Raw genomic sequence first — 26,549 nt, 5'->3', positions numbered from 1 at the left:
AGTAATGTTAATAGAATTTCCTTTCAATTCTTACAATATTATTTTAATTTTATATTTATTATTAATAATACACTACGTCACAAAATTAAACGATCGCTAAATTTTGACCGAAAAATTGTCGGTATTTGAACGCTGTAACTTCGTGAAAAAAAATTGTAACACACGCACACTAAAAACACACACTACACACGCTCTAACCACATCTCCTCGTGGTGTATCTTGGTTTATTCCAATGTCGGCGGCACACTTTTCATTTAAAGTGTGATAAAACGTCGACAAAAAATCGTACATCAACTTTTTATAGATCATTATAAATGGGAGACTTTCCTTTACAAAGACATTTTAAAACGAATCTGGAAAAAAATTTTTTGAACTCTACAGTCGTTGGAATTTGTAAAATTTGAAAAGAAAAAGGCAACTTCAGTTTCGCACTCCGTTTTATAACAAAAAATGGTCTTTGAAAAAATTACGTTCAAGGGTGTGAAAGCAGAGGCTTCACCCTTTGAAATAAGCCCAGGTAGACTGATTTAAGATTTTTTTTCACGAAATTACAGCAATTCAAATATTGACCATTTGTCGGTCGAAATTGAGCAAACCTTTAATTTTGTGGCGTAGTGTATTTTGTGTAGTACTTTAAGTTTTGAGCCTGTTCTCGCGTAAACAATTCTTGTTAACAATTAACAAAATTTTAATTAACGATTACTTATGCATTGCATTCTAAGGCATCTCTTTCTATTTCGATCGCTTCCTTTTTCGTATCTAAGTTTCCAGAACTTTTCTTAAATTGCCAAAGCCCTCCGATGTACCATAAAACAACACAGGAAAGACTTAAGATCGACGTGAAATGAAGGGCGCCTACGTAACTCTTCGTCGTATCGTGTACTAAACCTTAAAGATAAGTACATGTAGGTATAATATCAATCAATCTTAATAAATGTAATGAAGAGCTTATATTTCTTTTGGAATTGTAGATCTATGTTGATTAGGCATTTAGTAAGTAGGTACTACTAGGTACCTAAATGTTTCGACGAAAACATTAAAAATATTTGTTTCCCAAAAAGAATTTTTGAACAATTGCCTTTTTTGTATCTCTAAAAACAAGCTAAAAACAACAGAATTGAACAATTACCTATGATGGGACCTATCGTAATCGATAGTATACCGTTGCAGACCATTTGCATGCCAGAAGCAGCTGGCAATCTTTCAAGAGGCACATAATCAGGTATTATCAACGCCTGGAAGACAGCTTTCGTTCCTTTTGCAACACCAATAATTAATGCAACACAAATTACCACGATGTAGGTGTTTCCCCAAGTGGATAATACTGAAATTGACAATGTTTAGTTACATTTTTTCACGCAAAACGCTATTAACAATTTTCTACATTAACCGTCCATCTCACAGAAATACCAAAAGAAAAATTAGAAAACTTTAATTTCGAATTCAAACTTATGTCACGCAAAAGTTTACACCCATAAAGTAATAATAATAACGAAATCTCATTAGATCACTCGTAACATAACATATGTTCAACGCATTTCACTTTTGTTTAATTATTTCACAATTTCTGTTCGTCATATATTCGAGGAGATTCGATAAGAACGCAAAGAAAAAGAAAACATTCGTTCATGTTTGTCACTCTCGTTGGATCTGTTAAAGGCCAATTACCATAAAGCTGAACTCCACCCACCCAGCAGATCAAGTATATTCGTTGCCGTGAAGGGATCGATTTCTGACATTCGAATATTTTACGTTGCTGTACGTACTGGTCCTTCCAAGAGTGGATCCTAGCAAAGACATCGCGTAAAGATTTCTGGACGTCCAGCCAGCTTTCTGCGCGAGAAATGGAACGCAGAGCCGTCCGGTGATGTCAGATACGGCTTGGATCGACATTATCGTCGCGATCGAAGTCCTTTCGAGTCCGGAAAGCTCGGTCAGGACAAAAGGAATCATCGCGTTGAAGTTTGTTTCGGCGACCAGTGATACTCCCATACCTGTTACAAATCGAATTTAGCAAATAAAAGATAGCAAATGTAGAATAACGTTTGTTCATAGAAAATTTCATAATTCAGTATATTATTATTCAAAATTCTTATGATTTAAAATAATGCTTATAAGCAATATTACCTAATATAATAGCGACATAACGACTATCCTTTAAAAGAGCAAGGTCCAAATTCTCCGAAAGGTTTGCCAAAGCCGACCTTTTCTCCTCTTTCGTACTTTCAAGCTTCGTATCCTCCGATGGATACTGTTCAGACTTTTTCATCTCTCGTTCCGATTCAGCGTTCAATAATCGACAATGAACGGCGTCATTTTTATCACTGCTTTCGTTCTCGATTTTTAATTCTGCGGAAGATGGGATGATGTCATTGTCCTTTGTTATACTTGTAATCTATTAGGAATGAAATCTGACTGTGAGCACTAATCCTTGATTCATCTTTGGAATTTTGAGAAGGCAACGAACCACGACAGACACGTGTAAACAGAAGTATCTTGTCAATTGTAAAATGAATGTGATCAACTGTTACCAGAAAATATTGCATGTTTCCTTCATTATTTTACCAACGAGTCTTTAACTCACTTCTTTCTCCTTAAACGGTTTCAACAACGACGCTCCTACTAATGAATGCGCTGCTATACCAGCAAGGATTAACAAGGTTCCAGTAGTGGCGTAATTCTCCAATAGTATCGCTATCAGAAGAGGCATCAAAATCGGTCCTAGACCAGTCAATGTTACTGAAAGTCCCATAGCAACGTTTCGTTTTTTCCGAAAGTAGGAGTTCATTGCGAGACTCGTAGCTGGAAACATGATTCCGTGTCCAATACCTACAAAGTACGTCATTTTTCCACTAAATTTCGGATCTACAAAAACGAAGAGAAGGAGGAAGAAAAACACGACGTGCGTGTGTGGCTCACCAACGATAACGCAGTAAGTCAAAATAATAGAGGGAAGAGAGACTGCAAAGGCAGTCATACAGACGCCAATGGCGGCAGTGAACCCCCCGAGAAAAGCGACCTTTCTGAATGTGAATCTCTTCATCATTGGCCCGCTTATCAGGCCCAGGCTGCACGTGATCGTTCCACACAAATGAAGAATTAACGACGTCTGCGTGGCGGTGATACCGAGTGAAAAGAAACGCTCTCGGAAGATTAGACCGAAGCATTGTTGTATCGGAAGTATCGACAGCTGAAACAAACATATGTATTTCGTAAGATTGAGTATATACGTGTGTTTTCTGGTATAATAAAAGAGGAGTGTTTATGGTTTCAATTCTATCAGTCTAGATAAACTTCAGGGAATTCAACGATTGTTCCCGCTCTGTTTACAATAAATCTTGTCTATATGACCGAGCAATAATTAAGAGAAGAACTTATGAGGGATTCCAGCAGGTCTAAAATCAACGATTTTTACGAATTTTACAAACAATTCAAAACAATTATTTCGTTTTTAATCTTGATATATTCGCAATCACGTTAAGTATTGATTAATTAAACATTAAATAAAATATCGATTTAAACAATACAATGCAGTGAGCGATGGCACGTGCGCCACCAAGCATGGTGATATCTATAGTAGCACGAAGATAAATGGAGGACACACGAGCTCAATATGCCCGATAGTCGTTCGACACGAGTGAAATTAGCGAATATACTCCTGAAAACTCACATTAATGATTGTCACGCCGACGACGATCATCCAGGCCCAGCCTCTGTCAGTCTCGCCACGTGACATTTTATCGATCACAATGGGGTATCCACAACATCCACTTCCACTTCACGCACAATTTCTGAGGGAATGACGACGGCACCGCGGCGCTTCTTTCGCTCCTTCGTCTTGCCTTGGAGCTGATCGCAGACTGCAAAGTTAATGTGTCAACCAAATAAAACGACGGGATTGGGCAAATGATAAGATATGCGCTAGTCTCTGGATAAGTGTTCAACGTATACGCCCACGCAGACACATGTAACAGAATTGTTTATGATTCTATCGTTACAGCTTCGTCGAAAAATCAAATCCAGCCGGTGTGTTTGAGCAACTAAACGCGCGAACAAAGATTCCCACCAGCGAAATCGTTGTGATTTAATAAAGAAAATGTAAACTCGCTTTAAAATGCAACGGTTCATTTCTCTATGACTTGTTGCCGTCGTATGTGACGATAAAGAAGAACTCTTCGATTTCAAACAAAATTGTCCGTTGACCTGACTCTCGTAGTCCATGAGAAAACCTCCCCCTTTTTCTAACGGTATTGAGTATACCCTTGCTCTCTTTTCCTTAGGATCCGCGTCACAACAAACAGATGGCTGCTACACCGCTTTCTCAGAGAATATTCCGAATTTGTGTAACATTAATCTCATACTGTGATTGCAATCATTAATGTTATGTGATATTAATATTAATTGACAACAGCTTCGTTCGTCATCTGTACGCTAATTAATTGTACGACGTACACAGAGATAATTAGTATTAACATCATTTTTTTAGTAAGAGTCCAGAACCACGCGTGTCATACGTATCTTTTATCTTCTACTTCTTCTTTAATCTTGGCTTTACTTTGTTTGCCGCACGTGAAATGTCCGTAAATCTTCCCTTCTTGACTACAAATGGAATACTTTGTATGTTATCAACAATGTACAATACCAAATACATGCATAGTGCAGAAGTACTTTTGTTAAAGTGCAAAATGTACCTGAGTGTTACGTTCTATTTTCCACCAAGTATCTGTGAATAAAACTAGATTTTATTTCATAAAAGTTAAACAACAAATTTTTTCTTTACTTCGAAGTGACGATTTTGAAAAAATTATCGATAGAATTATACATGTTTTTATACTTGTCAAAGAACAAGTATACTCTTGATACGATACGCAACAATGTTCATTGATAAAAAAACAATGTAACATCTTGAAGTGACTTTTAGCATTATCATAATGTTGGTTATCACGAGGCGTTATGTCAATAGTTCGAATGCTTTCTATGATTAAAAGAAAAATTTGAAAATTCACACGACTATATCTAATATTTTTCTGATAAAAGAAAGTTTCACACTGTTACAAAGGTTAGGTTAGGTTACAGGATAGTATACAATGTAGCTACTACTGACACGCAATAACGTATTTTGAAATACTTATCAAATAGCACCAATAACATATTTGTTAACAGACGTTAATAGCAATATACTCGTGATTCTGATAAAATTATTTACAATTTGATATTTATAATTCCCGCACTAATTTATCCATGATGTTATCAAAACATTTACGAAGAAAGATTGCATTATGGGATGGAGGGAAGAGGTTATTAATATTTTTGTATATAGATGAATAATTGACGTGCCAATGGAAAATTTATCTATCATAACAATTGCGTAACATAAAAACTTGTACAATTAATATAAATTTCAATAATTAATATAAATTTTAAGAATTCATTGGTTCGCTCGTCAAACGTGATTACGTAATATATGTATCTATAGTAGTATATGTATAATAAGATTATGTACAATTGTAAATATATTTTCATTCGTGAATTGTATAACAAAAAATTGATTTGTTCGAATTATTAGTAAAAAAGACGCAGGTAATATTGAGCGAAATAAAAATTATTCTTAACAGAAAATGACTAATAAGCGGTATTTGCTATTATTTAAGCATATTTATTAAACATATTATTTACAAAAATGTGACTATTATCTGTGCACGAACTTATAATATCTGCTTTGTGATAAACTAATTCCGTTATCACTAAATGATAATATTTAAATGAAGTCAATTTGATTACTTACCAATTGTCAAGAAAAATATACTAATCTTTCAGAATTCAATAGTTTTTATTTTCATTATATCTGCTATTTTACGTTCTTGACTAATTTGTGCTGTAATTATTTAGAAATTTCTAAACATCGTATCAATTTTCCTCGAATTCTAACGTACTCAATACACCTAAGATTGTGGTATAGTGGATGCGTATTCGAACGAAATAACGTTCTGATAAATGAAATGTTTTGAAGATTGCAATGGATACACTCATAAGAATCTGTATACATATTGATATCGTATACGCAGGTCGTTCAAATCAATTTGATTGATTTATTGCAACTGAAGATATGTGATCTACATTTTTCGAACGAATGATGATTGTTTAGTGTTTTTTTAGTTCCGTTTAAGTAGAATGTAAAAAATGTTTCAGAATTTATTCTGATATACTCTGAGATTTATCTGGTTGATTCAACAGATCTTGAAACGAAGTACGATATTCTCTATTTTCCTCTTTTAAAGAAAACATTTTATTTTCTCGTTTTCATCTACCATTTATTTGTAAAAATTTTATAAAGGTTTTAAATACACATCTAATATAATCGTAGCCTAACTTTAAAGTTAAATATTATATCAAAATAATATAGAATATAGAAACTGAAGGAAAGTAATTAATTAAAATATTACGAAGAATAGAAATTATCAGATTATTTTATCGAAGATGTATTAAAATATTTTTCTTCGTAAAATATGTAAATAAGGTGAACGACGAAACTGTCGATAGAAACAAAGAAAGCATGAATAGGCAAGTTCATAAATTTCTTTATTTTAAAACACGTTATTCAACAAGCAGAATTCACGAAATACAAATATCACAAGTATCTCATGCTCGAATAAAATATTGCCATTAATAAATAGTCACGATGTTCAATCTACGTAAATATAAAATAAATTCTCAAGAAACTCACAGAACATTCACAATTCTCTCAAAACGAAGTTGGTCGTTGCATTATGATAGAACAGCCCGGTTGCGTTGTTATTTAATTTGCAGTTAATTCATCGTCACTACAGAAAACACGTTTCATTAAGCAGATCACCGTTAGTATATCGTTCCCGTACACTTTTATTCACTGGAAAAGCACAGTATCTTCTGGTCCAATGCATCTATGTAGGAACTTTTCACTGGCATCCTTTGTGCCGAAGAAACCCGAACGAAATGCAAAAAGAAACGACATACATATGGTCCAAGCGAAGTTGCGGTTGCTCGTGACTGGTCCAATGAAGAGAAGTTGGCCGATAAAAACCTTCGGCAGTCAACGTCAGACCCTTCATTTACGTACATTATCGAAGCTGCCTGGTTACGTGCTTTCTTGCACGATCGGCGTAGAAAATTGAAGTATGGTGTAAACACAGTGCAATTCCTGGTGCAATAAGACATAAGAAAATATAGAAAATATTTTTGTTCAAGGCTTTGTTTTCGAGAGAATGAAATCTGAAATTTCGTTTGTCGTATAGGATGTTCGATGATATTTTGCAATCAACTGATAATATCGAGAAGTGTTTCAGATAAAAGTTGAACGACCTCGAAGGTGTAATCTCTAATGCGTAGGTAGATACATGAAGAATGTTTCTTGTTGGAACGATATATAAAATTAATATTATAAATATTACTCACCTAACTTCTTTAATTTTAATCCTTTCTTCGCCCATAAAGAGTTCGAAGTTTTAAAATATAAAGCAAAATACGAAATATAGGGTATCAGCTAACTTTACTTGTGAGATCAACAAATTTTATTCGTACATATCGCTTTATTTATTTATAAAATGTTACAGATACTGTACAACAAGAATGAAAGTACGTCTAAATATAGGTTAACTTCTAGAATTTAAAATTAAAAACGATTTGTGTTACATGTGTAGTTCTATGTACGATTTACGATTTATTGTTAATATATGAATAATAATATTTCGTTTCATTTATATTAAAAATAACACTTTGGTCTGAATATGTTTTAAAAACTTTTTCTTTAACAAAACGTGAAAAATCAGTAAAAAACATTGTGGATATTTCAGACACGAATTTTTATTGCAATTAAGAGTTACATTATTATATACACATATTTTCATCAACGGTGAATTTTAGTTACAATATTATAGCAACAACGGTAATTCTTTTTAATTCTGTTAGTTTTCATTTTAAAAAGTACCTACGTATGCATATAAGATGTCAGGTACAAGTCATTATGAGAATAACAATATTTTGCAACTTATGATTAATGTCATAATATTTGTACAAACTGTAAAACCATTAACTTGTGAGACAATTTGAAATTAATAGAAAATATAAATGTTACATTTTACTGATAGATTTGCTTTCAAGATACCTTGCTATTTACCACAATGAACTAATCATTAAACGCTATCATTATTATGTTGTTGTTAATAATCATTTGGACTACAATATTTACATTGTATAGTTTTAATAAATCTTTAATTCTACAATTGATGAGACATTAAAGAGGTAAGTTTGACTGTTGCATCTTACTAAATATCTAAAGGGACAATTCTATTCTTGAAGTTTCAATAAATTACACGAATCAGTAACATGATCTTTAAATGACACAGTATTAACAGTGTTAAATGAGACATTCTGTAACATTATGCAACATTTAGGTATTTAAAGTAGAATCAAAAGATAAATAAAAGTCTGATGTGTTACAAATATCAGTTGGTTCGCTTATTATACATAACAACAGATATAATTAAAGTTTTTATACAGGATATTAGCAAAAATTCGAAAATACTTAGAAAATATGTATTTGAAAATGTTAAGGTATGAAAACTTGAATATAAAGAAGTCCTTTTTAATTTCAATCATAAATATGAACATGATCATTTTCTATTTTCAATATGTTTTAAAATTAAGTTATATTGAAAGAATAAATTGTTACATGAAGATGTTTTCGATTTTTGTTATCATCCAATACATTATTTAACAATTTCTTTAATAAATGTATTGTCAATTAAATTATCGTTTAATTGGACTACATTCGAGTTGTCATATCTTACTTAAAATATACATCTTAAACATTTTACATGAACAGATGACTTTCATAAACATTTCACAGTGTGTTGAATATTTATGCTTGAATATTATACATCCATATTTGGTTAAATAGTATTCACATTTGTTAAGTGTTTTCAATATGATATATTTGTTTTGTAAATCTATTTTTCATCACACGTAAATAAATACTGGATTATTATTAACAAAATTGCACAGAAAAAGAAATATAGCAAAAAATAAAAATTGTAAACAGCACTTGTTTGAGAACAAATTATACATAGAAACTTTCTGTTGTATATTTTTTCTATTTATATTATGATCTTTTCTAAATCGAGAACTATTGTTGGGAAAAAGTATGACAGGAATCTATGCCTTCGTGAATTTTCTTTTATACGCATAACGCGAACAATATTATGAAAACATTGTAATAAGTTAACTAGAACATGAACGTAATTTTTCACATTAAATAGTAACATTTAGCTAACAGTTAAAAACGACACGACGATGACAGGTATTGGACAAAAATAATAAAGTGAAATAATATTCATTGGCTTTTTGACATATAATAAATATTTCTAGATTTGTTAAATAAAGTTTCGCCGAACTTTGTACATAATATTTTTATGAAACTTAAATGGTAAATAATATTTACTCTATTACCTGGTTCTGTGCTTGTTTGGCTAAAGCAGATCTTCTTTTTTCCAGCATCTGATACATAAATTCGATACTCCACGTAATGAAAGTGATGCTTATCATAAATGTCATAACGTGTATGCAAATTGTATAACTTTTACTACTATCTCTGATATATCCTGAAAACGAATGAAAACAGTTCAATGTGTCTTATCGTTTAGATAGAGTTTTAATAACCTATTACGTCATCGAATAATTTGCAACAACGATTGAACTTAATATTATTAAATTTATAACTACATTTAAAGGTATCACGTTTAAACGTACCAATTAAAGGACTCATTATCACAACAAATAAACCTTTAGACACCATAAACATTCCAAAAGCACTTGGAAGCTTCTTCAAGGAACAACATTCCGAAACGCTGAGATTTAAATTTACCAAAGTGGCGCCTCGTAAAAATCCTATTATCACGAATGTTACTATCAGGAATATTCCTTTCGATTGTTCTGCCATAACTGAAAGAAATTCGAACGAATGAGAAAGATTTGAACACTTCTTACACACAGAGTATTGTCAATGTCGAACAATATAGAAATGTGAAGATAAGAAAGAAATCTTCCTAATTCAATTAACAACAGCTGATGTATCTTTTTTTTTAATTATTTAAATTAGTTTTTTTCCTTTCTCTTTTAAATTTCTTCAAGCAATTCCGACGTGACGTAACACAAGTTGATGTTACTTGTAAAAAATGTATATATGTAAAGAGCACAACAAGCACATACTCGATCGTCCAATGCCAACTAGCATACAAAACACCCAGAACACAGTTCTCTTCTTGAATCCCAATCTGTCGAAGATTGTCGGTAGTAAAAGTCGGGCGAGAATGTCCGTGAATGCAGTTATCGACAAACAAGATGCAATTTCCACGTTGTTCATTCCTATCGACCATCAAGTTCCTTCGAGATGTCTACCGAAATCCTAGAAAATACTGCACAGTGGAACGAAACCCGAAAAAACGCGATAAACGGTACGAGAGCGTACTATATTTTCTAAAATTATTTGCATATATATATAATATTGTCAAAGAAACAATAACGCATCGGAAATTCTATAATCAATTTTTCAATCGTTTGTCGCGTTTCTTCGGGTTTCGTTCCACTGTGTGCCGTAGCTAGGATGCTAGATGACATTTATGTACTTCATTCAAGGCCTGTTCAATTAGAATTTTGCCGTTTTACCTGTTCGTTTCAATTCCATCGTTAGTTTTATCGAATTTCGAACTTTTCGGTTTGCTTTAAATTTGCCTTTGTTAAAAAGATTTCGGTACATTTGACAACATCCTTTGCTACGGTACCTATTTGAACATCTACTACGGAAAACTACTTACCTATACTAGCTAAGAAAAAGGGCGTCATTAATTTGAAGTTTGACTCGGCAACGTAATACAGGCTCGAACCTATAATTACGTTCAGATAAACACTGTCTTTAAGGAGATCCAAATCGAAGGTTTCCTTTATCTTCTCGAGGAATTCGTCTTTGAATTTTTCTTCCACCTCGACCTTTTCCTCATTTTTCGCGGTATCGTTTTTCAAATCTTCCGCGCCATTTTCTATCTTCTTTATCACGCCGTTGCTATTTCTTTGTAACAGCGTGTCGATTTCGGATGAAATATTCACATCCTGAGAGAAATAACGTCCATTGGCATGAGTTTCCTTCGATTTATCGATATTTCAGTCCCTCAGAAGCCAAAATTTTCCAATTTCAGCATCAAAGCACACGCTCGGTGCTTCATTTTTCATAAATAAAAGAAATTTAATAAATCTAATTTAACGGAGTTAGTCACTTTGGCTTCTGAGTGGCTCATTTAGAAAAATAGACCTGAAATATTAGTTTCGGGAACTAAATTTCGAATGAATCGAGGAAAATTTTTTAGTAGAAACGAAGCAATTGTATTTTTCAATTGTGACGTAAGGATACCTTTTTAACAGGTTTCGTATTTTTAACTTCGAGAGGACGTAACAAGCAAGCGCCAACAGCGGAATGCATCGCCCATGCTCCAACGACTAACATCGCTCCGCGGAATCCATAAGAGTCCAAAAGAAGATGTATGAACTGTAGAAGAAACCGAGGAAATCAACAGAATTCTAAATATATGGATATTCCGAAGAATTGAATAAAAGTGTCTGTAAGGGTATTAATAAAATGTTCCGTTTCGCACCTGAGGTACTAACATCATCGCCAAAGCTGTTCCCGCCATAGAAAAACCGACAGCTTGCCCCCTTTTCTTATCGAAAAATGTGTTCAATGCAACGAAAGACGACGCGATTGCTAATCCGGTTCCCAACCCTGCGATAGATACATAGAGAATATTTGGAATAAAGGGAATATAGTAATAATAAACGACGCGTGTTAAACATTGGGTCGTCTCATAAATTCTTGACGAATTTTATACCGAAATTTGGGTCGATATTTGAAACATATTTTTAAATTGCAATTCTACAATTTTTCACTTTTTTCGAAGTTATATAAAATTTCATTGCTTCTCCGTTGTAATATTTTCCGATTTCGGGAAGAAATTATGGGACGACATAATGCGTTCAATATTGCAACCAGAGCTGGGTAAAATTTCGAGAAAAATATTTGAAATGCTGTTTTAAATAGTAGCTTCCCAGAAATCCTAGAAATAGTAGAAATATTTTTATTCCAACAACTGAAAGCATAAAATGAAATATCTGATATTTGAAATAGTTCTTGACAACGAAAATAAGTTGAGAATATGTGGCAAAGTAAATTTAGTTTTAATTCAAGCACGACTGTTCATATGTAACAAAGTAAATACCTAAATTGTTCAAAATTTTAATTAGGAATAAACTGAAAGTAAATGAAGTATTTGAAAATAAAGTCCGACTATTCTCAGAATCCTTCAAATGAAACACCATTTTTGAAAACTATATTGAAAAGTCGTTGCAACAAATAAGTTATTTTATTTTCATAGTTATAGGCACGATTTGAAATAAAATTAGACTATTTTCTATTTGAAACAATTACTTCGCTCTGACTGCTACTTATAACTTAATAAGTACGATGAAATAGAAAGGAAAGAGGACGTTCTTCGATTAAAGAATATCTTCTTCAGTTAAAACACGAACTTATCATGTACGAATTTGTGTGAAAACTTGTCCATACCGCCCAAAATACTGTAAGTGCAAATAATGTGAAACATGCTATTAGCTCTTGACGTCAGTATCAGTCCGGTGCAGCTTAAGAGGGATCCAAAGAAAGCTACTTTTCGATAAGAATATTTCTTCAACAACGGCCCTATTAAAAGACCTAAATTGAGAGAGAAAAAAAGAACATATAGTACCAATTATACAGAGTGTCCCATTCAAGTCGAATATTCCCTTGAGAATACCTTCGAAATTGCTACCAATACCAAACAGATGTTTCAGAAAAATATCATTCAACAGTTTGGAAGATATTCTCGAGGATCGCTGTAAATGGGACACTCTGTACGGATAATGCAGAAAATTGACATTTCACAGCAGAGAAAGTGAAATTTACAATAATTGCAATTGTGTGTTTAATTTTATCACGTCGTGTTTTTGTTCGAGTACCTGAAAAATTCACGATAGCATCGAGAATGCTCATTATTAACGACGTTCCAGTCGAGTCTATCTCGAGTTCTTCCAAGGGATCGTGAAAAAGGAGTCCGAACGAGGGGTCTAACGATCTCAAAGAGAGCTGAGGGAAGAAATTTGAGAAAAATTACAAAGGACCGTTCGTTAATTTTTCAACAATAAAATTTCACCAAATACGCGAAATTACGCTAAATAGAATTACAGTAACGTTTACGTGAAAATTATAATCGAGATTATCTTAGTTCAGTCTGGCACACTATCAGCACAGATACTCAACGAGTTAAGATAATTATTCTTAAACAAGATTAGGTAATCGAGTACGTTCATTCTGGAACTTCAGAATTCCATTTGGACAGATAACGAGCACGTACGTGGTAAAAAGAAAGATCAGAGAAAAAGTAACGCAAAGATTCGAAAAAGAAGCCAAAAGCTCGAGAATCGGTGCGATAAACGGTTGACATCGAAATCTCCATAGGACAAGAGAAGCGCACACCGAAAGTGTACGAAACGCAAGAAAATTTTCACGAAAAGATAAAGAATTCTTAGGAGGATGAAGCAAGTTACCGTGATTAGGCTACTGCCAAGGCAAACGAACCATCCCCAGCCTCCGTCAGGCGCTTTCTTCTTCACGTCTGCAGGACTCGTCATCTTCTCGTTTGCACTATACACTGACAGACGAGCGAGTTCGATGCACGAATTGGCAGGTACTCGACGAGTGTCGCGCAATACTCGCAGAAAGGTTAACTTCTCGTGATCGAACGTCGGCTATCACACATCGCGAGGTAAAGTTTGGTCACCGCCTCTTCATTCACTGCTTAATAACACGATGTGTAATCCGCACACCGGCTCGGTATTCCCCTCACTTCTTGTTTCTTCGGTTAGGAGGAGCACCGACGAGCCATTGGCACACCACGGTGAACCGATTCCTTCCTTGTTTGCCCCTCTTTGTTCCGACAGCTCGTGGAAAAATACGTGTTACGTTCTCTTTTTCAATTTATCACGTACAACATCGTGAACTTGAGTGAAAAATCTTTCTCGCGAGACTTCGATTTTACCGTGTTTTCCCGTTAAATTTACATAATTTCGGTGCTCCAGAGGTTCTCCGGACAGTTGCACTCTCTGTCCAGTCGTCTCGCAAATGACTTTTTTCCTGCTAGGTGAATTATTATCAGATAATAGAAATTACGTTGTCAACGTAACGGTGGCAGTTCCGGTGAACGAGACTAGTTGCACGTCGTTTTCTCTCTTTAACGGAAAAACACCAAGCGACGAAGGAATAATAACACTTCGTTTCTCCAACAGATCGAACGATTTCTTAGGAGCGTGTCGTTCAACACGTGCGATCGAGTGTCTGAACTTTTTCAGAATCGCTTTCGATCATGTGTGACAATTTAAACACTGTGCGCCGCAAGTGTTTCTTTTCGAATTTCTGTGCAAATTGGAGAGGAGATAAGGGAAAACTGTAGATCAGCGATTTTTAGCCTTTTTTATCTCGGGGAACATATAAAATAATTAGTAGAAAAGAATTTATATTATGTTTTTCGCCAATTTGACAAAAAATACACAGTTTTGACTGATTTAGAAAAATAACGATATTTTCTTCGTGAAAAATCAGCGCTTTAGGCTATTCATCGATGCCGATTCGTCGTTTAAAGAAACAACAATTCTGACATGGTTAATGCTTCTCCATTTTAAGTAAACAGAAATGATTCATCTATTGATGAATTTCATTACGTTTAATTTCATGCAAAAGGTGCTAATAAATGTGCCTAAGAGGTTAATGCTTCGCGCTTCTTGCGTTTGTGCTGCATTAATCAAGGTGAGAACGTTTAAGGTGAAACTGAAGAAGCAACGGACTGATAGTGTTAAGTGGTGTAAGTGGAGAGTAACGTGGATTTTTCAAAATTACAGACAACGGTTAAATATTTTTCTCTCATGCTGATCGCGAGAGATAAAACTGTCGTGCAGGGGGAAATTTCGAGTTCACAAGTGTTTTGTAGAAAAAAAGAAGAAAATTCGAACAGTCTTACATCATTCGTTTCGATTATCGTTTATTTTAGTTGGTAATTAAATGCTATGATAATATTTTTCGATAACTTTGTTTTATGTTTACGGTGAATGTTTAATAAACATTAGCCACGTTATCGGAGGTTTCTTCAAGCTCTGCCAATATAATTTGAATTTGCACTTTACGCCTTTTGTTTGTTAAAAAAGTTTCGTAACAGTGCGATAAAATGATTCACGAAATGTGTATACTCTGAGCGTGTCGAATTTTACATTCTCGATGACAGAATAATTCTACAGTTGCGTCTAGTAACGAAGACGCTCGGAATATTGCCGAGTGCCGTATGAATGAACTCTCATTTACTGTGATAATCGTGTGCAAGTCTGTCGAAAGGTCGAACATGATTTCTAGTAATTAATGAAACGTCCAAGTTTTCTTTCTGTCGTTTGGAAATGAGTGTAATCGAAGATCAAGTCAGTCAAACACGAGATTCGAAGATTTCAACGTTGAATTTCGCTGCTTTGCAGTTTGAAATTGGAACTTGAAAAGTAAGATGAAAGAATTGCAGATTTGACATTCGAAAACTTGAAAACGAACGATATTCGAAACCTGAAGACACCAAAGTTGGAAAAATCACTCGGCACTGAAACAGTCGACTGGTATCACCGACTTCCGCCCCCGGTTACACTTCGAAAACACACGCGTCTCGAATGATCAGCGTGAAAACGAAGAAGAAGAGTGTTTACTTACAATGACAGTCGGTGGCAACGAGCAGACATGACTCAATAAGCGCGCTCGACTTCTCCAACACGTATACGCACATCCACAGCTGTTTGATATTTCACTATCAACATGGCGGTTATCGGCGCAGAGCGGAGTTTTTGCGAAAAATATCCAACTCGACCAGGCAGAACAGAGTGGAGATCGAATGTATTTTCGCAGCCGGGGGAAATGCTGGATGTTCTCTGAACTTTCCCGATTTCACCTCTCGCGTTTCCCTGATTCGATAAAACAACAGAGTGCGCGTGTGCGTGTGTGCGTGTGTCATTCGGACGTGAAATGTCGCGTCCACGGCTTGAAATGACGCCGCATCGAAGCCGCGGCTGTCTTTTTTCTCTCTGTCGGCTTGTTTATCTTGGGTCCGTGTGCCGCGAACAAGCCGGAGGAGGGTCGTTCGACCACCGAGGAGGAAAGAAAGCGCGAAGCGGAGGAGACACCAGAGATTACACCGATATCTCGTTACTCTCATTCGACTATGATCAATAGCCATCGCGCGTTTATCCCGTCGCGTTTCGCGCACGTTTCATCGCCATACGATCACCGTGTCGACCTTTTCCCAACGAAATTCCTACCGGAATCGTCCCGTTTTATCGCTGACCTTCTGCTATGCCCAGTGACGGGACAAACGCTATCGTTGCCTCGTGCACACCTAAAAGTGTGATAGTGAACGCGTCGTGACGAAATCGCACAGGACTTTCGCGACGCGTTGAATGTGCGTCCATTGCTGGCGATATTCATAAGTTGGCCTGAGAAGCTTCGTTGTTAGGAAAAATCGTGTCAATGTCGAAATCGTATTTTACTTGGATCAGCGGCCATTTACTTGCTCGCAGATTTAGATCGAGAACTGAATCGGTTTAACGCTGAGATGAAGATCGAGATACCAGCGTGTCGCTTTTCTTGGTGATAACGATGACGATCCTGCCGCTTCTTGTTCTTTTTTTTTCTCGAGGAATTACTTTCTTACAATTTTCGAGAGTTACTTTCTTGCAATTCCGTTTTCGGGATAAAGGACACTCGATTTTCGTAGAATGGACAGATTCAGCGTAATTGCCATTGTCGGTAGCGACGCTAGTCTGATTACCTATGATTTGATTTATTTCAAGGATAATTTTAACGGTTTCATGTAAGTAATTTTTGCATAATCGCGGTATTATCCGAATTTCATATCCCGATGATCGTGTGTCTTCGTGAAATTCCATCGGGGATTTCAACACGATCGAACGTGAAGAGTATCTGTATCATTGAATTACGCCGAAGGAAAGCTTTGCACTAACACGATATCGAGAATTTATCAATTATCTTTTTATTCCTTATTACTCTTATCGTATTGTATCTCGCGAAGCCTACTGCAAATGTTACATTAAAAACGATAACACAGGCAAATAATCCGCTACCTGTGATCGGAAGCAGAATTTTCTTGCTTCTACAATTGACAGGTGTCTTCCTGATATTCGTAATTACAAGCAAATCTTCGTGTTTGCCCTTGACACAGAGCTGGAATAATTTACGTTGATATTTAAATAAAATGAAAAATCGAAATGAATATTTCAGTCAGTTCTATTGTTCATTATTGACTTGAGGTGTAACCGAACGTCACATGGATTAATTAACACGACCGCTAAGAATACTTTTTGCCAATGGTTTAAATTACTTGCGGTATAAACTAGCTGCGGTTTGAAAGCAAATTTTTCTTTCTCGCGTCGTAAATGTAGTTCGAATCACAATCGACGTTTCTGCATTTTTAATAACATCTCGAAGAACAACGCCAATTAATTGCACCGATCGAAGTGTCGAGAATTTCGGTAATTGTCGAAAATCGAATATTTGGGGAGAAAAGAAGATTTGGAACGATGAAAATGTTCCTGTTACCATACGAGCAATTAATGCATTTTTGTACAGTCGATGTATCACGTTATTGAAGGCTATATGTGCTCCATTTTATCACGTTGAAACGTGATAAACGCATTCGGAACGCGTTAATTACATTGTTAAAAGCGACGGGAAATGTATATAGTATTTATTAGTAGCGTGAGTAAATGTCGTGTTAGATTCAACGACGATACTTGGTGCGTTGAACTTAACGGAACGTGGGAAAAAAAGCGTCGAAGTTAACAACAAAGTGTTCGAATCCGTTTGACTCATTGACGAGTCCTCTACATTTTGTTTCGATTATTTTGAAAACGTTCAAGGAAAAGTTGACGATCACACCAGCTGCAATGTTTGTGTAATCTTTTAAAACTAGGCTTTTCAGAAAATAAATCTGTTGAATAAATATTGCACGCTGGAAGGGATATTCGTATCTATGCACCAGATAACGCACTTTATATAGGGTGGAGCAGTTATAATTAATAAATATTCCAGTGGTGTGTCGTTGATTTTCGTTGCTGTTTTATGAATAACAAAATACGCGGGGCTTGCTGTCTGTAGGTGAAAAGATTCGCACGAAAAGGTAGAGGGTGGAGAGTATTAAGCTGTGGACTCCGAAAAACGCACGCCTAAATGTAGACAACCTTTGATGCGTAAATGCAATTTTAGTAACCGGCTGGATACTTGATATAGCGATCGATTTAACTTCTTAATTTATGGCAGTAATGTTTAAAATAAAATTCGAATTTCTTCATATTTTCGTAATTTAATTTTCTCTTTCCTAATTCTTTTCATATTTCTTTTTGTTTCGACTGTATGATCGTGTTAAATTTTCAATTCATGGCCGTTTTTTTTTTTAATTCTTCTGTCACGTAAATGTTTCCTAATATCTCTTATATTTCGATTGCGCTGCAATTTTATTACTGCACGCAATATCTCGAGAGAAGTAGGAAGAACAATTATGTAAATCGCCTGAAACGCACCGCGAAAGATAAATCCTGCGGCGAGAGGTGCATCGAAACGAAATATCGAGGAAGTTTATTTTTCCATTATTCCTCTTTTATTCGTGCAAGATAAAGTGTAACGCGACAATGGCGGCTTGTTCGTGCGTGAAAACGAATATTATTATTGTTTCCTTGTTATTATCTCTCCGCGATTCGATCAACGGCATATACGCAGCGTTACGAATTCTATTTACAATCCGACGATTTTTCCCTTCAAAATGATTTCCTAATTCCAGATGCTGCGGTAGCAATATTTCATTCTACTTAAGGATAGGTATTTAGTACGGTGACATTGTGTACATAGATAAGAAAAGTCTTCGAAATCATCTGTACCATGTTCCGCTCAGTCAAAAACGATCCAGCCGTGTGTGACGTACGGCAATAACGTTTATTAATTTGCGACCGGAGTTTCTTTCCATCGAGTGAAAGAGACCGTTTCTCCCCGCCTGGTAAGGTCTCAATCGTTTACATAATTTCAAATACCCGAATCATTCGAGAAACTTTAATCCCGATTGTGTTTCCGCGATTCGGCCAAAAGAGTTTCTTTTTCTCTTATCTGTGTGTTTTCGTTGAAAAAAAGGAAACGTTTACACGCAACGACGATTCGATTGCGAATGCTCGTTAATTGGCAAAATTACTCGTGAGAAAATTGAGAGGATTAAAGGGAGATCGATGTTGAAATTCGCTTTTACGTTTTCACTCGCACGATAAATTAGACTGTTTCACCGATGTTTCGCGACATGTGTGTAGACTTAAGAAGAATATGACGGTAGCTAAAAGCAATGGAACGACAACAATGGGAACAACCACGAACAATTTCATCGACGACGAGAAGAAACTTCGAAATAACGTGTTTTTGTCGTACAAAGAAGAAGGCTGCGACGAGGATGACGATGAAGAGATCACGTTAGAGGATTTAGCACCGGATGGTGGTTGGGGGTGGATGGTTGCTTTCGCCATGATCGTAGTGTTCGTTAGTATGCAAATGTCGTTTCGTAGATTCAAGATATCCCGTGTTGTTTGCACTGATACTTTTTATTTTTAGTTGAACCATCTTGCAATTTGTAGAAACGAATTTTCTCAGCTTATTTTGATTAGCGAGCTTGTTCTTGCGTTTCTTCAAGGTTTGGAAAATATCGAGTTAACGGAACAGTTTATAGTTATCGTCTCGTTGTTATCTATTTTATTGCCAAGATTTTTATAGCATTTATCTGGTTGTCTGAATAGATTACAACATTCGGACCAACCTCGTCGTTTGCAATAATATTTGGAGACTTTCTTGAAGCGACTGGTCAGGCTGGAACAGCGATGACGCTTTTTAATTCGGTTTTTATGGTTACGTTCTCCATTGCTGGTGAGTTTTTCCATTTTTCCCCAAATATTTCGTTGGATTTATCTTCGTCAGCTTCGACGTGTGTTCGGTTCGATATAAAAAATGTTTAAAACGAAAATCAACGATGTTCTACTTACGATAAATAATAAATATCGACAGACAGTGGAAAGCATCGAATAAATAATATTTCGAATTGAAGTGAATAATTCGAAGAACAGTTTCACTAGATATTATAATTTCACTCGTGGAATCGTGCTTAAGCACAACTCACGCTTGTTTGACACGAGAAGATCTAGACGGCAGAAAATGCAAATCACGTCTGCACATACAAATGAAATGGCAAGTTGTAATTCACAGCGTCGAGTTGATCCTTGGTAATTGAAAGTTTGCCAAAATTCACTTTTGCTTCCAAGAGGATGTTTTTTTTTTTTTAACTTAAACGCTCGAATAAAATAGAATAGCACGAATCTCGGGGGTTTTTAATTGGAAAATATTCAAAGCGAAGATTCTCTGATAATTGTGTAATTGTCAAACGTAACGGTAAATAGAGTCTGAAAATAGTACAATCTGTTTGCTATAATTGTGTGGCACGCAGTGGAGATGTGTGGCTACGTTTACTTCTCGTGTGTGTTTTCACGAAAGAACATAACAGTGATAACGTGTCATTGAATAATTTTCTACTACGTATCTGCTTATTGTTAGAAGTTTTAGTATACCTTTAAGCGCGCGTGACATTCATTCTTGGTGTTGATAATACCGTTTCACAATGATAACAGTACACGTACAATGAAAATAGTCAAATAATTGTAGGAACCGACGACGGAAAAATATTGAGGGACCCAACGGGAATCGAACCCGGGACATTCGGCTAAGCAAGCCGAGGCTTTGCGCGCTACGCCAACCACTCCCTCTGTATTGTCCCTTGTCGGTTTCCTATTTGGGTACGGAGGCCCCGATACTACATAATTGATGATAAAAATCATTTGCAACCGAAGATCACGCTGAAACTGTTGTCTAACTCTTTGGGACACGAGATTTTAAGACAAGAAGGACTTTAGTCGAACGAGGCTTTGCGCGCTACGCCAACCACTCCCTCTCTATTGTCCCTTGTCGGTTTCCTATTTGGGTACGGAGGCCCCGATACTACATAATTGATGATAAAACTCATTTGCAACCGAAGATTACGCTGAAACTGTTGTCTAACTCTTTGGGACACGAGATTTTAAGACAAGAAGGACTTTAGTCGAACAGAAATTTGATTTAAAGAAATACGACGAAGTAGGTTTGTTTTAGTTATAAATAGGGTTGCTATACGTCGTGGTTTCCCGATTTCTTGATCTTTAAAGAGCTCTAAGGTGCGGGGAAATCTGTTCCAGTTTTGTGATGAAAAAATACAGCAATCCTATTCATAAAGGATGAATTATGATACAAAACGACTGAAACTTAAAAAAATAAAGTGTAGACGTTTAACGATCAGGTGGAAAATAAATAGTCCCACTGTGAATGAAATTAAATTGAAATTGTGAAAATTTTGCTACAGGTTTAATGACGAACACTCTGCTAAAGAAATATTCGATGAGGCCAGTGGGTGTTTTCGGTGCAGTGCTGTTCTCGGTGCCAAACGTTTGTCTAGCTTTCGTCAGGAACGTCTACGAAATGGCATTCTTAAATTTCCTCCAAGGAATGGGCCTTGGTCTGATCGTGACGATCTGTAACACAAACTTCAACGCCTACTTCGTGAAGAAAAGAGCGCCAGTACGTAGACAAGGGGCCGATGGCCGGCAATCTTCGACATATTTACTTACTTATATTCTTAATTTTTTAGAGAAATTCTTGGTGTTTAGGTAATGAGCGCGGCACAAGTAATCGTTGGATTAGGGGGAATTGCGTATCCTATATGCATCGAGAAAATGATGAAGATGTACGGATTTCGAGGTGAGCTTGATGAGTGAAAAAAGTTGCTTTTGGAAAAGTAAAGCATGCAAGTGTAAATTACTATTTTTTATATTCTATAATACAGTGAAACCTCTGTGTGTACGGTTTGAAAAAATTAAATAGAAAATTCTTAAATTCTTAAATTTTGAAATTCATCACCTGAAGCAGATAATCTTTCAACATCAATAATAGTGTAACACCGCATCACCTATGCTTCATTCACATCGTTTCATATCATCTCTGGTATCATATCACTATCACATAACTTTTATTGTTATGATTCTATTATTTTATTTCATTATTAGTCAAATTTTAATACTTTATTATTAGTTATTTTTGTTAATGTGTAAATAAAGTTGTACCATAAGTATTTTCTAACGTACAGCGTTCCCTGCTATTCACAGTTTCTCCGTTTATCTCCGCGAATGTAAGAGTTTCCCTGTAGTAACCTTATTTTAGACCCAAAGACTTTATATGTAACAATTTCTCTAACTTGCAATACAATATTAAGGCACAATAAACTCGATAACAGCAAAAGTTGTTAAAGAAATATACAGGCAATGGGTGAAAAATGACCTAAAAACCGTACTAATGTTACTATTTAACATTTTCACATTTTTCAGTAAAATCGGTGTAAGAAATAGTGTCGTTGTAATTAGTTACTTTTCCAACAATTTCACAGGAACAGCACTGATGACAGGTGCCATGAGTTTGAACTGCATCGCCGGTATGACGATGATGCACCCGGTCGAATGGCACGTGAAGAAACCGGAAGAGGTTCGCGCGGAAAGGGAGCGCCAGAGGGAGGAACGGAAGCTGCATGCGATAGTGGTGTCGCATCGTCGTTGCAGCGACATTATTAGAATGCCTGCGAAAACCAGGTGGAGCAGTTTAACGAGTCTGAAGAGCGATAGTGGGAAGCAGGTTCCACTTTTGATCGAAACGCTGAAGGTCAGCTTGAAAAAAACCCACTAAAAGTCGATATTATTGCTAGAAGAACGAACTAACGTGGAATCGACGAATAGATGAAATGACGTTGTCACAGTGTTGGTAATTTGTTGAACACAGACGCCTGCGAAGAGGGTGGCCTCGATTTCCGAGATAGAAGATAGGATCTACAATCGAATGAAGTCTGGATCGATGCGTGAATTGTTAACGAGAAGACTGTCGACGTTCTCGTCGTCGAGTTTGGTGAATTTGGTGACAAGTATAGGAGGATTGGGGGATGTTAGGCCACACCATCCCGAGAAGATCAAAGAGAAACGAAAGGAGAAGGGAATTCAGGTTTCTATGGGGGATGAAAAGATAAATGAGAAAGGTCCTGTAGAGTACGTGAATTATTTATATACAGTTTTCCTCGATAATTATTGGACTGCGGATTTTTGTGCAAATTTATATAAATTTTGAGAATACAGTAAATTCTCTACCAGAGTCAGTAAGTTTGGATTCTACAAGTGACAGTATAGATGGTCCTACGCCTAGGTCTGTGTTATTGCTGCGCCCATGTTATCTCTCTCGCAGTCAGTCCAGCGTATAACGCTACACCAGTCGGTTTCCTTTACGCGATTTCACGGCTCGACAAATCACAATAGAAAAATATAATTTCTTAAATTTTACTTTTTTCCATCTGGAATTTTTTTTAACACATTGATAAGATTTTTCTGATGAATATGATATCAAACACGATATAATTTGAACAACATTTACTTATTAACACAGTCACTGTCGCACCAGATTTACAGGTTGCTGTCAGGCGGCCACAAGAAAATACATTTTAAGCATAGGATTATAGTATTATGCTTAATAATTTTTTTTTTTCAATTGAAAATAATGTCTAGCTAGCTATGACGTTCCAAATTTTTAGTTGACAACATTTATTTTATTTTAATTATTCTAAACATTTGAGGCACTCCAGTCACTGATGACCACCATGGCCATATCGAGGAAACAATCTAACGTTAAAACTTATTGAGTGATTAATTTAATTTCATAATATATCGCTTTAGCGAGCCACCGTTTGGTTGCCAATTGTTTATCACATAGAGTCGGCCTACCTCCACGTAAGAAAAAAAAAAATGTAGGGTCGATAGCAGCAGAAAAGCTGCTAAACAATTAGAATTAAATGTAACGATAGAAATTATTGCAATAATGCGTAATGCAATTGAAAAATTGAAAGAATCACCAGAAAAAACGCGAATTCGTATCTTTTTCGATTCTAGAATATAAGAAAATTTGAATAAAATACGCGACGAGAATTGGGGAGAAGCATAAGTTAAACGCGTAAAAATATTCAATAATAAACGAACTAGGGATGAAGCTATTATTTCAATACGCGATGCACTGACTCTAGTATTTACTAAAATTCAAAAATTCTCGTATAAATTCCGAAAATAGATTATTAATTACGGTAAACTACTGAGACGGTTTAATTAAGGGTGGGCATGGTGCTGCTTTAGTTTGAAATGATTTATAAACACATAATTAACAGAGGAAAAACCGTGAAACGGCAAAACGTCTACATTCTAATTGTTATAACATGTAAACAGAACTTTAAATTTAGTGTAAACAGAAAAAATATATAATACAATTTATTTCACGGTATTGCAACAAATAAACGTTGAATCAATATTTAATTCGTATAAAAACAATTATTTAACGTAATAATTTTACCTTCACTATGGCTATTTTTAATCTACGACCACAGGTCAACCTGATTTCTAATCCTTACGAACTTTAAATTCAGTCTAAACTGAGAAAATATATAATACAATTTATTTCACGGTATTGCAACAAACAAACGTTGAATAGATTCTTAATTCGTATAGAAACATTTATTTAAAATAATAATTTCACCTTCACTATGGCTATTTTAAATTTACGACCAAGGGTCAACCTGATTTTTAATCCTCCGAACTTGATTTCACAACGAGAAAGTAATAAGATCGTTGAAACGTACTTATTTGTCAAAGAAACTTGCAAAAATGTATAAATAATAATATGTAATGTTTTAACAAATTTTTGGAAGTATAAATTAATAATAAAATTGTGAAAATTAATAAATTATACGTTATTATAACATTAATAGAATTATGACTAAACCGAAGTTCGAAGTCGAGTATTTAAAGTCTGATATTACGTGCCTAGCGAGTGCCGGTAATTGTTAAAATTTGTTTAATAATTAGTAATAGAAATTCTAATTGATTCTAATGTATACAAGTGTTACAAGAAGGCTGAGTGTGTACAGGGTGGACATAGACTAGCTAGTAGCCCCCGACCACTCTATTCACATCTCAGAACCTTCAGGTCAAAATACGCCGCGAAGTGTCTAGGGCCCAGTATAAAGGGTAAATGATTTCGCGGGACATCGGCGGGTCCTTATATACCTGCGGTACCCTCTCCCCAAAGTCATTAGCAAAATCGTCGGTTAGGTCAGGCGGGAAATTTTCGCGGGAGATTTTCGCGGGAGATTTCCGATATCGTAACACGGTATAATTTATCAATTTTCACAATTTTATTAAAAATTTATACTTCCGACAATTTGTTATAACATTGCATATAACAATTTATACGTTTTTACAATATTCTTCAATGGAAACATAGGTTTTAGCGTTCTCGTTACTTACTCGTGGTTAAATTAATTTCGTAGGGATTAAAAATCAGGTTGACCTGTGGTCGTAGATTAAAAATAACCATAGTACAGCTAAATTTATCGTGTTAAATAATTCTTCTTACACGAATGAAAAATGTATTCAACGTTTGCTTGTTACAATACCATGAAATAAATTATTTGTGCAGTTCTGTGCATTTTCTGTGCAGTTCAACCTAATTTACTTAAATTTACATTGCGAGACAGTATACTGTAACAAGTAGTAACAAGCAAACGTTGAATAAATTCCTAATTCGTATTAAAAAAATTATTTAACACAATAATTTCAGCTTTATTATGATTATTCTTGATAAATGACCACAGGTCAACTTGATTTTTAATCGTTATAATCTTTAAATTCAGTGTGAATAGAGAAAATGTGTAATATAATTCATTTCACGATATTATAACAAACAAACGTTGAATACATTTTTGATTCGTAGGAAAAGAATTATTTAACACGATAATTTTAGCTGTACTATCACTATTTTTAATCTACGACCACAGGTCAACCTGATTTTTAATCCCTACGAAATTAATTTAACCACGAGTAAGTAACGAGAACGCTAAAACCTATGTTTCCATTGAAGAATATTGTAAAAACGTATAAATTGTTATATGCAATGTTATAACAAATTGTCGGAAGTATAAATTTATAACAAAATTGTGAAAATTGATAAATTATACCGTGTTACGATATCGGAAATCTCCCGCGAAAATCTCCCGCGAAAATTTCCCGCCTGACCTAACGGACGATTTTGCTAATGACTTTGGGGAGAGGGTACCGCAGGTATATAAGGACCCTCCGATGTCCCGCGAACTTATTCACCCTTTATACTGGGCCCTAGACACTTCGCGGCGTATTTTGACCTGAAGGTTCTG

General features: G+C 35.3%; 2 protein-coding genes across 2 annotated transcripts in view; one reads left to right on the top strand and one right to left on the bottom strand.

Moving 5' to 3' along the window:
- Positions 1–614: 614 nt before the first annotated feature.
- On the bottom strand, positions 615–13,746 carry LOC108572253. Its single transcript, XM_017934453.1, has 15 exons — positions 13,663–13,746; positions 13,075–13,201; positions 12,647–12,790; positions 11,679–11,806; positions 11,438–11,572; positions 10,848–11,139; positions 10,243–10,398; positions 9,784–9,975; positions 9,505–9,635; positions 2,920–3,190; positions 2,585–2,829; positions 2,128–2,395; positions 1,767–1,994; positions 1,130–1,324; positions 615–888 (listed from the first exon to the last, which is right to left on the bottom strand). Exons 1-15 carry the CDS (start codon positions 13,744–13,746, stop codon positions 704–706), a joined length of 2,781 nt encoding a protein of 926 aa, XP_017789942.1. The 3' UTR covers positions 615–703.
- Positions 13,747–19,110: 5,364 nt separating this feature from the next.
- The window catches only part of LOC108572378, an 11,826-nt gene continuing 4,387 nt past the window's right edge, over positions 19,111–26,549 (top strand). Inside the window, exons 1-7 of the mRNA XM_017934610.1 lie at positions 19,111–19,202; positions 19,504–19,726; positions 19,981–20,107; positions 21,627–21,841; positions 21,931–22,021; positions 22,704–22,972; positions 23,090–23,349. Of these exons, the coding sequence (XP_017790099.1) occupies positions 19,517–19,726; positions 19,981–20,107; positions 21,627–21,841; positions 21,931–22,021; positions 22,704–22,972; positions 23,090–23,349 (1,172 nt within the window). The 5' untranslated portion in view covers positions 19,111–19,202; positions 19,504–19,516. The remainder of the gene's footprint in view (positions 19,203–19,503; positions 19,727–19,980; positions 20,108–21,626; positions 21,842–21,930; positions 22,022–22,703; positions 22,973–23,089; positions 23,350–26,549) is intronic.

This window comes from Habropoda laboriosa, unplaced genomic scaffold (assembly GCF_001263275.1).
Source record: "Habropoda laboriosa isolate 0110345459 unplaced genomic scaffold, ASM126327v1 scaffold65, whole genome shotgun sequence".
Classification (NCBI taxonomy): Eukaryota; Metazoa; Arthropoda; class Insecta; order Hymenoptera; family Apidae; genus Habropoda; species Habropoda laboriosa.
This window is presented reverse-complemented; position numbering and strand designations above follow the sequence as displayed.